The sequence below is a fragment of the Ranitomeya variabilis genome, chromosome 2 (genome assembly GCF_051348905.1).
Source record: "Ranitomeya variabilis isolate aRanVar5 chromosome 2, aRanVar5.hap1, whole genome shotgun sequence".
Taxonomy (NCBI): Eukaryota; Metazoa; Chordata; class Amphibia; order Anura; family Dendrobatidae; genus Ranitomeya; species Ranitomeya variabilis.
The window spans coordinates 684185217-684197202 of NC_135233.1; the positions used below are offsets into that span (position 1 = coordinate 684185217).

General features: G+C 41.6%; 1 protein-coding gene across 1 annotated transcript; it reads right to left on the minus strand.

The window, feature by feature from the left end:
- Positions 1 to 7634: 7634 nt before the first annotated feature.
- Positions 7635 to 8651, minus strand: LOC143803920 (trace amine-associated receptor 4-like). The gene has a single exon (XM_077281680.1). It carries the CDS (start codon positions 8649 to 8651, stop codon positions 7635 to 7637), a length of 1017 nt encoding a protein of 338 aa, XP_077137795.1.
- Positions 8652 to 11986: the final 3335 nt, after the last annotated feature.

Here is an 11986-nt window from a genome sequence, read left to right on the forward strand (position 1 = left end):
TCCTTTCATTTTTTCCCCATTATGTAGATAGGGGCAAAATTGTTTGGTGACTTGGAAAGCGCGGGGTTAAAATTTCACCTCACAATATAGCTTTGACGCTCTCAGGGTCCAGACGTGTGACTGTGCAAAATTTTGTGCCTGTAGCTGCGACGCCTCCAACACTTTTCCTTTCACTTTTTCCCCATTATGTAGATAGGGGCAAAATTGTTTGGTGAATTGGAAAGCGCGGGGTTAAAATTTCACCTCACAACATAGCCTATGACGCTCTCGGGGTCCAGACGTGTGACTGTGCAAAATTTTGTGGCTGTAGCTGCTACGGTTCAGATGCCAATCCCGGACATACATACATACATACATACATACACACACACACACATTCAGCTTTATATATTAGACTAGCTGTACTACCCGGCTTCGCCCGGGTTAATGACTGCTGTTAGCAAAATAGAATGTGTTAACAAAAATTTATTCTGCACACAAAAACCACAAAACAAATAGATAGAAATGTAATTATTAAAAGGCAAAAACTAAGCAAATAGAAGCATTTCACAACATATATTAGCTTTGTTATACTGAGAATGTCTTTGTTGCCTATATTAACCAATCAGAGCTCAGGTTAATTAACTGTAGCAAAATAGAAGCTGAGCTGTGATTGGTTGCTATTGGCAGCCTGATAAATCCCCAGCCAACAGGAAGCCCTCCCCCCTGGCAGTATATATTAGCTCACACATACACATAATAGACAGGTCATGTGACTGACAGCTGCCGTATTTCCTATATGGTACATTTGTTGCTCTTGTAGTTTGCTTATTAATCAGATTTTTATTTTTGAAGGACAATACCAGACTTGTGTGTGTTTTAGGGCGAGTTTTATGTGTCAAGTTGTGTGTGTTGAGTTGCGTGTGGCGACATGCATGTAGCGACTTTTGTGAGATGAGTTTTGTGTGGCGACATGCGTGTAGCAACATTTTGTGTGTTGAGTTGCATGTGACAGGTTAGTGTAGCAAGTTGTGTGCAGCAAGATTTGTGCATGGCGAGTTTTGCGCGTGGCGAGTTTTATGTGTGGTGCATTTTGAGTATGTGCAAGTTTTGTGTGAGGCAACTTTTGCATGTGGTGCAACTTTTGTACATGTGGCAATTTTTCTGTGTGTGCAAGTTTTGCATGAGGTGAGTTTTCCATGAGGTGAGTTTTGCACGTGTGGCGAGTTTTGCGTGAGCCTAGTTTTGCATATGGCGAGTTTTGCATGTAGCGAGTTTTGAGTGGTGACTTTTGTGTTTCGACTTTTATGTGGCGAGGTTGGTGTGTGTGTGTGGTGAAATGTGTGCTGAGGGTGGTATATGTGTTCAAGCACGTGGTAGTGTGTGGCGCATTTTGTGTTTGTGTTCATATCCCCGTGTGTGGTGAGTATCCCATGTCGGGGCCCCACCTTAGCAACTGTACGGTATATACTCTTTGTCGCCATCGCTCTCATTCTTTAAGTCCTCATTGTTCACATCTGGCAGCTGTCAATTTTCCTCCAACACTTTTCCCTTCACTTTTTCCCCATTATGTAGATAGGAGCAAAATTGTTTGGTGAATTGGAACGCGCGGGGTTAAAATTTCACCTCACAACATAGCCTATGACGCTCTCGGGGTCCAGACGTGTGACTGTGCAAAATTTTGTGGCTGTAGCTGCGACGGTACAGATGCCAATCCCGGACATACACACATACATACATACACACATTCAGCTTTATATATTAGATATACCTGTATGTAATCTCCTGTATATAGTATATACCTGTGTGTCATCTCACCTATATATAGTATATATCTGTGTGTCATCTCCTGTATATAGTATATACCTGTATGTCATCTCCTCCTATACATAGCATATACCTGTGTCATCTCCTCCTGTATATACTATATACCTGTAGGTAATCTGCTCCTGTATATAGTATATACCTGTGTGTCATCTCCTCCTGTATATAGTATATACCTGTATGTCATCTCCTCCTGTATGTAGTATGTACCTGTATGTCATCTCCTCCTCTATATAGTATATACCTGTGTGTCATCTCTCCTGTATATAGTATATATCTGTGTGTCATCTCCTCCTGTATATAGTATATACCTGTGTGTCATCTCCCCTGTAAATAGTATATACCTGTGTGTCATCTCCTGTATATAGTATATAGCTGTATGCCATCTCCTCCTGTATTAGCCCTCGTTCACACGTTATTTGGTCAGTATTTTTACCTCAGTATTTGTAAGCTAAAATGGCAGCCTGATAAATCCCCAGCCAACAGTAAGCCCACCCCCTGGCAGTATATATTAGCTCACACATACACATAATAGACTGGTCATGTGACTGACAGCTGCCGGATTCCTATATGGTACATTTGTTGCTCTTGTAGTTTGTCTGCTTATTAATCAGATTTTTATTTTTGAAGGATACCAGACTTGTGTGTGTTTTAGGGCGAGTTTCGTGTGTCAAGTTGTGTGTGTTGAGTTGCGTGTGGCGACATGCATGTAGGGACTTTTGTGAGATGAGTTTTGTGTGGCGACATGCGTGTAGCAACTTTTTGTGTGTCGAGTTGCATGTGACAGGTTAGTGTAGCAAGTTGTGTGCAGCAAGTTTTGCGCATGGCGAGTTTTGCGCGTGGCGAGTTTTATGTGTGGTGCCTTTTGAGTATGTGCAAGTTTTGTGTGAGGCAACTTTTGCATGTGTTGCAACTTTTGTGCATGTGGCAATTTTTCTGCGTGTGGCAATTTTTCTGCGTGTGCAAGTTTTGCGTGTGGCGAGTTTTGCACGTGTGGCGAGTTTTGCATGTGGAGAGTTTTGCGCGTGGCGAGTTTTGAGCGGCGACTTTTGTGTTTCTACTTTTATGTGGCGAGGTTGGTGTATGTGTGGTGAAATGTGCACTGAGGGTGGTATATGTGTTCGAGCACGTGGTAGTGTGTGGCGCATTTTGTGTGTGTGTTCATATCCCCGTGGTGGTGTGATTATCCCATGTTGGGGCCCCACCTTAGCAACTGTACAGTATATACTCTTTGGTGCCATCGCTGTCATTCTTTAAGTCCCCCTTGTTCACATCTGGCAGCTGTTAATTTGCCTCCAACACTTTTCCTTTCATTTTTTCCCCATTATGTAGATAGGGGCAAAATTGTTTGGTGACTTGGAAAGCGCGGGGTTAAAATTTCACCTCACAATATAGCTTTGACGCTCTCAGGGTCCAGACGTGTGACTGTGCAAAATTTTGTGCCTGTAGCTGCGACGCCTCCAACACTTTTCCTTTCACTTTTTCCCCATTATGTAGATAGGGGCAAAATTGTTTGGTGAATTGGAAAGCGCGGGGTTAAAATTTCACCTCACAACATAGCCTATGACGCTCTCGGGGTCCAGACGTGTGACTGTGCAAAATTTTGTGGCTGTAGCTGCTACGGTTCAGATGCCAATCCCGGACATACATACATACATACATACATACATACACACACACACACATTCAGCTTTATATATTAGATTACATTAAAAAAGACAGAAGGTAGGCAAGTGGGCGCACTTGCTGGTGGTTCAATGTAAGGTCCCACAAAAAGGCTGGAGATACTGCCGGAAACAATGGTATCATATATATATGTATATATATATATATATATATATATATATATATATATATATATATATATATATATATAAACAAAGGGAGGATCATCAAGTGACTATAATTGTATTATTTGACATGCATGTATGTCACACCAAAAATGATGGTATCTTATATGTAAAAACAATCATGCATTAAAGGCTATATACACACATTATGAAGCTATATTGTTTAGCAATTCATCAGTGGTTCCATGCAAAATGTACAGTGAAAGAGACATGCATGAAAATCTAAACATATACTTGTTATACAGATAAACACAGGGTGGGCCATTTATATGGATACACCTAAATAGAATGGGAATGGTAATATCAACTTCCTGTTTGTGGCACATTAGTATATGGGAGGGGAAAAACTTTTCAAGATGGGTGGTGACCATGGCGGCCATTTTGAAGTTGGCAAATTTGGATCCAACTTTATTTTTTTCAATGGGAAGAGGGTCATGTGACACATCAAACTTATTTAGAATTTCACAAGAAAAACAATGATGTGCTTGGTTTTAATGTAACCTTATTCTTTCATGAGTTATTTACAAGTTTATGACCACTTATAAAATGTGTTCTAAGTGCTGCCCATTGTGTTGAATTGTCAATGAAGCCCTCTTCTCCCACTCTTGACACACTGATAGCAACACCGCAGAAGAAATGCTAGCAAAATCGGCCTCAAGGATACTGCTTTCTCCTGCTTCTCCTTCTACCTCTCTGACTGTTCCTTCACTGTATCTCCTCTTCTCTTCCCCTTACTCTCGGCATTCCTCTAGGCTCAGTACTAAACCCCCTTCTTGTCTCTATACACTGCCCCTATTGGACAAACCATCAGCAGATTTGGTTTACAGTATCATCTCTATGCTGATGACACCCAATCATACACTTTTTCTCCTGACATCACCCCCACTTAATTATAAAATACTGTCTGTCCGCTGTCTCTAACACCATGTACTCCCTCTACCTGAAACTGAGTCTCTCCAAAACTGAACTTCTCATCTTTTCTCGCTTTACTAACCTACCTATACTCTATATTGCAATTATTTTGATGGGTGGTTCAACCATAACTTCCAAGCAGCACGCTCGACGTTTTGGGGCCATAATTGACACAGAACTTTCCTTTATTCCTTACATCTAAAATGGAGTAGCTCATGTTAGGCTGCTTTCACACATCAGGTTTTCAGTGTCAGGCTAAATCCGGCTAATTTTCAAAAAACCGGATCAGGCGAATGTTGCCGCCGGATCAGGTTTTTTTTCCCAAAGACTTGTATTAGTGCCGGATTGCACCGGATGACAATGCGTTTCACCCGGTTTTTGCCGGATCCGGCAAATCTGCCTCTTCCAGTTTCTTGAAAAAACGTCCATAGCAACTTTTTTTGTCTCCGGCGAAAAAGCCTGAAGTGCTGGATCCGCCACTTCCGGCTGCTTGCTAGAATGGAAGCCTATGGGAGCCGGAAGGTGCCGGATCTGGAAAAAGGCGGATCCGATGGCCTGATCTGTTTTTTTAAACTGAGCATGCTCCAAATTTTTTTTATCCATTAATCTAGATAGGCTAGCCAGAGCCGTCAAAAAAACGGATCCGTCGCATCAGTTTTTCACAATCTGCGCCGGATGCAGTTTTTCCAACATTTGCTGGATTTAGCCTGACACTGAAAACCTGATGTGTGAAAGTAGCCTTACGTGCATCTTAAAAACATCTCCAGAATCCGATCTTTTCTCACCTTCGAAATGGCAAAAACTCTTACTGTTGTTCTAATCCATTCTCATCTGGACTGCTGCAACTATTTACTGATTAGTCTCCCTATAACCAAACCTTATTCTCTTCAATTCATCCTGAATGCGGCAGCCAGGGTTGCATTTCTATCCAGCCGCTTTACCGATGCCTCCATATTGTGCGAGTCATTACACTGGTTGCCTACCCACTACAGAATACAATATAAACTTATCTCTCTCACCCATCTCAGCTTTTCACGTTTTGAACCACCCTATATTTCATCCCTCATTTATGTCTGTCACCCTACCCATGCCCTCTGCTCTGTAACTGATCTAAGACTAACATCCCCCATATCCCAAACCTCACACCTCCATCTCCAAGACATCTCTCATGTTGAGCCAGTGATCTGGAATGCAGTACCCAAAGCAATTTGACTAATATCTAGCCCCATTTTTTAAGCGTGCTTTAAAAACACATCTCTTTAGGAAAGCTTACCACTAGTGTTGAGCGATACCGTCCGATACTTGAAAGTATCGGTATCGGAAAGTATCGGCCGATACCGGCAAAATATCGGATCCAATCCGATACCGATACCCGATACCAATACAAGTCAATGGGACTCAAGTATCGGACGGTATTCCTGATGGTTCCCAGGGTCTGAAGGAGAGGAAACTCTCCTTCAGGCCCTGGGAACCATATAAATGTGTAAAAGAAAGAATTAAAATAAAAAATATCGCTATACTCACCTGTCCGACGCAGCCGGGACTTCAGCGAGGGAACCGGCAGCGTTGTTTGTTTAAAATTCGCGCTATTACTTGGTTACGTGAATTCCCGGCTTGTGATTGGTCAGGTCGGCCATGTTGCCGGGACGCGGACCAATCACAGCAAGCCGTGACGAAATTACGTCACGGCTTGCTGTGATTGGTCTGCGTCCCGGCAATATGGCCGCCCTAACCAATCACAAGCCGTGACGTCACGGGAGGCTGGACACGCGCTCATTTTAAAATGGGCGCGTGTCCAGCCTCCCGTGACGTCACGGCTTGTGATTGGTTGCGCCGCGGTCAACCAATCACAAGCCGGGAGGCTGAACGCGCTCATTTTAAAATGGGCGCGTGTCCAGCCTCCCGTGACGTCACGGCTTGTGATTGGTTGCGCCGCGGTCAACCAATCACAAGCCGGGAGGCTGGACGCGCTCATTTTAAAATGGGCGTGTGTCCAGCCTCCCGTGACGTCACGGCTTGTGATTGGTTGCGCCGCGGTCAACCAATCACAAGCCGGGAGGCTGGACGCGCTCATTTTAAAATGGGCGCGTGTCCAGCCTCCCGTGACGTCACGGCTTGTGATTGGTCAGGGCGGCCATATTGCCGGGACGCGGACCAATCACAGCAAGCCGTGACGTAATTTCGTCACGGCTTGCTGTGATTGGTCCGCGTCCCGGCAACGTGGCCGACCTGACCAATCACAAGCCGGGAATTCACGTAACCAAGTAATAGCGCGCATTTTAAACAAACAACGCTGCCGGTTCCCTCGCTGAAGTCCCGGCTGCGTCGGAGAGGTGAGTATAGCGATATTTTTTATTTTAATTCTCTCTTTTACACATTTTAACATTAATGTTGTTGCGATACCCGATACCCGATACCACAAGAGTATCGGAATCCCGGTATCGGAATTCCGATACAGCAAGTATCGGCCGATACCCGATACTTGCAGCATCGGAATGCTCAACACTACTTACCACTTCAACTCAATAACCTAACTCTTATTGTTCCCTCCTTTTAAATGTTATTCATAATCTGCTCCCTCCTGTTCATGTGTCTCCACGTCCTCCATACATCCAATAGCACACGGTAACTACACTAATACAGATAATGGCTGATGACTGGCTCAAGCACTTTTATGTAAAAACTAAAAACCCTTATTTATTACAATGATGGCCGGACCATACATAACAGCATGTTCTACCTATTGTGTCCCCCTTACTTCCTTATAGATTGTAAGCTTGTCAGCAGGGCCCCCACTTTTCATGTAACTGTGTTACTTTGTATTGTACTTATTGTCTGCACATGTCCCCGATTAATTGTAAACTGCTGCCAAATATGTTGGCGCTAGATAAATAAAATTATTATTGATTACTATTATCTCCAATGGACTCAGAGGAAGAGAGCCACATATAAGCATGACAACCTTTACATTGAAGCAATGCAGGTGGCAACCAGTCTGAGTGGGAATTCCAGAGGTGGAACCTCAACCTGTACAGTATTTTTGCTGAATAATGCTTCAAAGTATTCAATTTATGTCATGTTTACAATGTTGAAAGAAGCAGAGCCTAATGTTAATATTTTACCAGTGAGAATTAAAAGGAAAGATTTTTTAAACCAAGGGTAAAATAGGCCATAAATAATAGGATCAAATGCAGAATTGAAATAACCAAGCCATAGGACAATATTGTATATATTACCAGAAACAAAAAAATTGAGATACGGATCAACCACAGTAAGAGTGAAAAAGGGCAACCAGCAAAGGATGAAAATCCCCATCACCAAACTCAATGTTCTAGCTGCTTTGTTTTCGGCATTTATAAGAATTTTCTTTTTATTGTTTTTCTTCTGATTTATAGAACTGGGAATAATATTAATTAATTTGGCTTGTTTCTTTGCAACAGAGAAAATGTATATATAAATTCCAATCATGAGTGTTCCTGGAATAAAGAAAGAAAACATAGCAGAGAAAATGCTCCAAATTTTGTTAAACACAAGAGAACAAGACCCCATACAAGGCACAAGTGTCTCCTGCCCCTCCAATCCTTCAGTGTTTACATTTGATAAAACGAGGCCAAATGAATACAGACAGGGGACAGACCAGCTGACAAATATATAGAGTTCTATGACAGAAATGGTTATTTTCCTGCTGTAATGAAGAGGATGACATATTGCATAGTAACGGTCAACAGCAATGAAGAATAGATGAAATATGGATGTAGTGCACAATGTCATGTCAATGCAGCTGTGCACTTTACAAAACAGGTCACCATAATACCAGCATGCAGTTATGGACCTCACCATACTGTATGGCATAACTGTGAGCCCAAGCAGGAAATCCGCAGTGGCCAATGACAAAATGAGAAAGTTGGTTGGCGTGTGAAGCTGTCTGAAATGAGAAACCGAAATGATCACCATCAGGTTTCCCAAAATTGTAAGGATGATAGCGCCATGCATGACAAAATACAAGCATATATCCGTAAGCACAGGTCTGATAGTTCTAGGACAAGATGTATTCACACCATTGAAGCACACTTTGGTATTTTGCATCTTCTGGAAATCAAGGTTGCATAAAATGATACTATTATCATCTCTTTGAAAACCCTGTAAAGGAGAAAGTATGACTCTTTTAAACTATGATGGGGACAATAAGATGACTATATGTCAGTCATTTCTAAAAACATTATGTGGTTTTGAACAATTTATAAAATGTACAGGACTTTAATAATTATGACTTGCCCTTAGGGTATGATAACATTCGAGAAATTCAAGGGCAATTTCTGACACCCCCAAGTGACCAGCAGGTTAAAGGTACAATAGTGCACTGGAGGTGGCACAGTTCTATACATTGTAGAGTAGCTATCAATAGTTCTGCTAGCTCTTTTCTTTACAGTATATAGAACGGTGTTTCCAATTTTTGTACTTACATATTATTAGTGTCATTTATTGAACATTTGCTTAAGGAGGATCTTTCAATTTATTTTTAATTTAAACAGAGTATCCCCTCCAACTGGCGCTGCTCATTTGATTCTGGAATAGCTTTTCTTTATTCTTCTGTGCCCCTCTGTTCCAAGTTATGCCCATGGAAGTAAAGATACAAATTTTCCGTTCAACCACCTAGGAGTATACAACACAACAGGGTAACTTGTTTTGACCGGCTAGCATAAGTGGCAAATTTGTTTATTTCTACCTTACATAGGGGTCCTTGTCCTTGGGTATGTGCATGTGGTTGCGATACTGATACTGACACCTTCAGGATACGTTTTGGCACAAATGGTGCAGTTCCGGACCCCTTTAACTCCACGATGAAGAAAACAGATGGGTTTGCAAAAATAGGAATAGCCTTGTTTACTGGGTTTGGAACATATATACAAAAGGTAGCAGGAACAATGCTTAACTTTCTCTTCTGTGAAAGTATGAAAATGGCACATTACTTGTGAAGGACGTTGCACATGCATAACAGATTGCACTGAGGGCCTCCACCTCCCCGGTAAAGGACCATATGGGTCAATGTGTAACACAGTGTCCCGTGCACCCTAACTGCACTCTGTGAACAGTGTAAGGCAGCATTCACTAGCTACCATCTTATGAATGTGCCTTAGCATGGCTGATCACATATTCTTTCACAAAGACCTCCAGGACTGGCTAACACTGAGTGCTTTAAAACCCTCTTGCATTAGGAGCTCCAACTTGCCTGCTAATGATATGAAGAAAGATTGCTGACACAGTTGCTTGCTTGTTTTAATGTCCTCTCTTGGAAGTCTGTTTCTCCACACACCCAATGATGAACAGAACTCTCTGTCATTATGTAAACTAGGGAGCAGGTCACTGAGGGATCATTGATCTCTCAGAAGCCATACTGGTGAATACATAGTCAGAGCACCACATGAAGACCCCCATACAGGATGCCCAAGAGCACGAGCATATCAGTAACCCAGAACTAAAAATAAAGATTAAACAACAAAAACAAGACAGATTTCATCAACCAAGGTATCATTTTAATCAGTATAACGGCGTGGACCTGACAGTGTATGTAGGTTATTGTGCACAATCCTGCTGACAGGTTCCCTTTAAAGGGAATCTGTCACCAGATTTTTGACAATTATTCTGAGAGCAGCATAATGTAAAAACAGAGACTCTGATTAAGATTGTGATGAATGTTTCACCTTCTTGCTGCTTGCTGAAGATTTGATAAACTCAATATTTTTCAGCAGGAGTTTTTCACCCAAGGACAGGTTAACCTCTGGCCATGTAGGCCTCTATATTCATGAGTTCTCTATAACCCTGTCCCAAAACTGGTTATAGAGTACCTCCGGCCATGTAGGCCTCTATATTCATGAGTTCTCTATAACCCTGTCTCAAAACTGGTTATAGAGTACCTCCGCCCATGTAGGTCTCTATATTCATGAGTTCTCTATAACCCTGTCCCAAAACTGGTTATAGAGTACCTCCGCCCATGTAGGTCTCTATATTCATGAGTTCTCTATAACCCTGTCCCAAAACTGGTTATAGAGTACCTCCGCCCATGTATGTCTCTATATTCATGAATTCTCTATAACCCTGTCCCAAAACTGGTTATAGAGTACCTCCGGCCATGTAGGCCTCTATATTCATGAGTTCTCTATATCCCTGTCCCAAAACTGGTTATAGAGTACCTCCGGCCATGTAGGCCTCTATATTCATGAGTTCCCTATAACTCTGTCCCAAAACTGGTTATAGAGTAACACAATAGAGAGTAAAATATGCTGGCAGTGGAATCGCCACAATAAAGAATGCAAAACAGCCTGCAAAGCCATTTCAGGAAAGCAATCATTAGGGTTTTCCTCAAGTGGCTATATCTGGGACAACTCAATGGTTGCATCTAAAATGCACTCTGTGCCCATAGTCTATTGGCAAAATCTCTAACAAAAGTGAATAAAAAAAAAATAACTACATAACTGGAGGTATAGTTTAAGTGATGAAAATGGGAAATAGGAGAAAACGTTACCATGTTTGCACAGCATTACAATTCTATTAGAAGATGGCTTTAGAGTTCAAATTATGGTAAATTTCCTGAATATTGAATCTGAGGCATACAATTACCTGTTTTATTTCATCAGCTTCAGGCAAGTATTTTCAGGAACAGATCATCTGTTGTTTGAGATCTGGTAAGATGAACAATGGTTTATATAGTCAGTTTTCCCCAGAAGATCGCACATTGAGGACACCAGGGAACATTTTGCAGCTGCTTAAACTGCTTTCAAAGATAGATTATCAGAATAGGGTTGCTCATGAAATGAAAAAAACTTTCTGAAAATATTTCCATATAGAAATTATCAACATATCTTGCTTTAGTTCACAATAGTACAGACAGCAATCACATTGTCTGAGGCAAACCATGCTTAAGTTAAAACCATATTAGTATTTGGAAAGGTGAAACAACCAAAATATGAACATTTATCGAAGTGTCAAATACAATAATACAGTATATTTATTCTTGGCAATGAACATTTTCTTGGAGGGTTACACACTTAATTTATCATATCATTACATTGTTCTTTTTTCCCAATTTTTTACGTTTTTTTTACATTGTATTAGTATGTTTCATCACTAAATTGGTAATTTTCTGCAATTATTTTTCAGCCATTTTCATTTAAAGGGAACCTGTCACCCCCCCAGGCTTTGTAACTAAAATAGCCACCTTGTGCAGCACTAATGCTGCATTCTGACAAGGTGGCTCTTTTAGTTCTTGTTCCTGCCACTGTTGAAAGAATTGTTTATCAAATTTGTTCCTCATACCTTGAAATCGCCACTGGGCAGGACTTTCCCCTCCTAATACAGACACACCACAGGCATCACTCATGGCCTCTGTGCCCCGGGCACCGCCTCCTCAGTGTTATTCAATT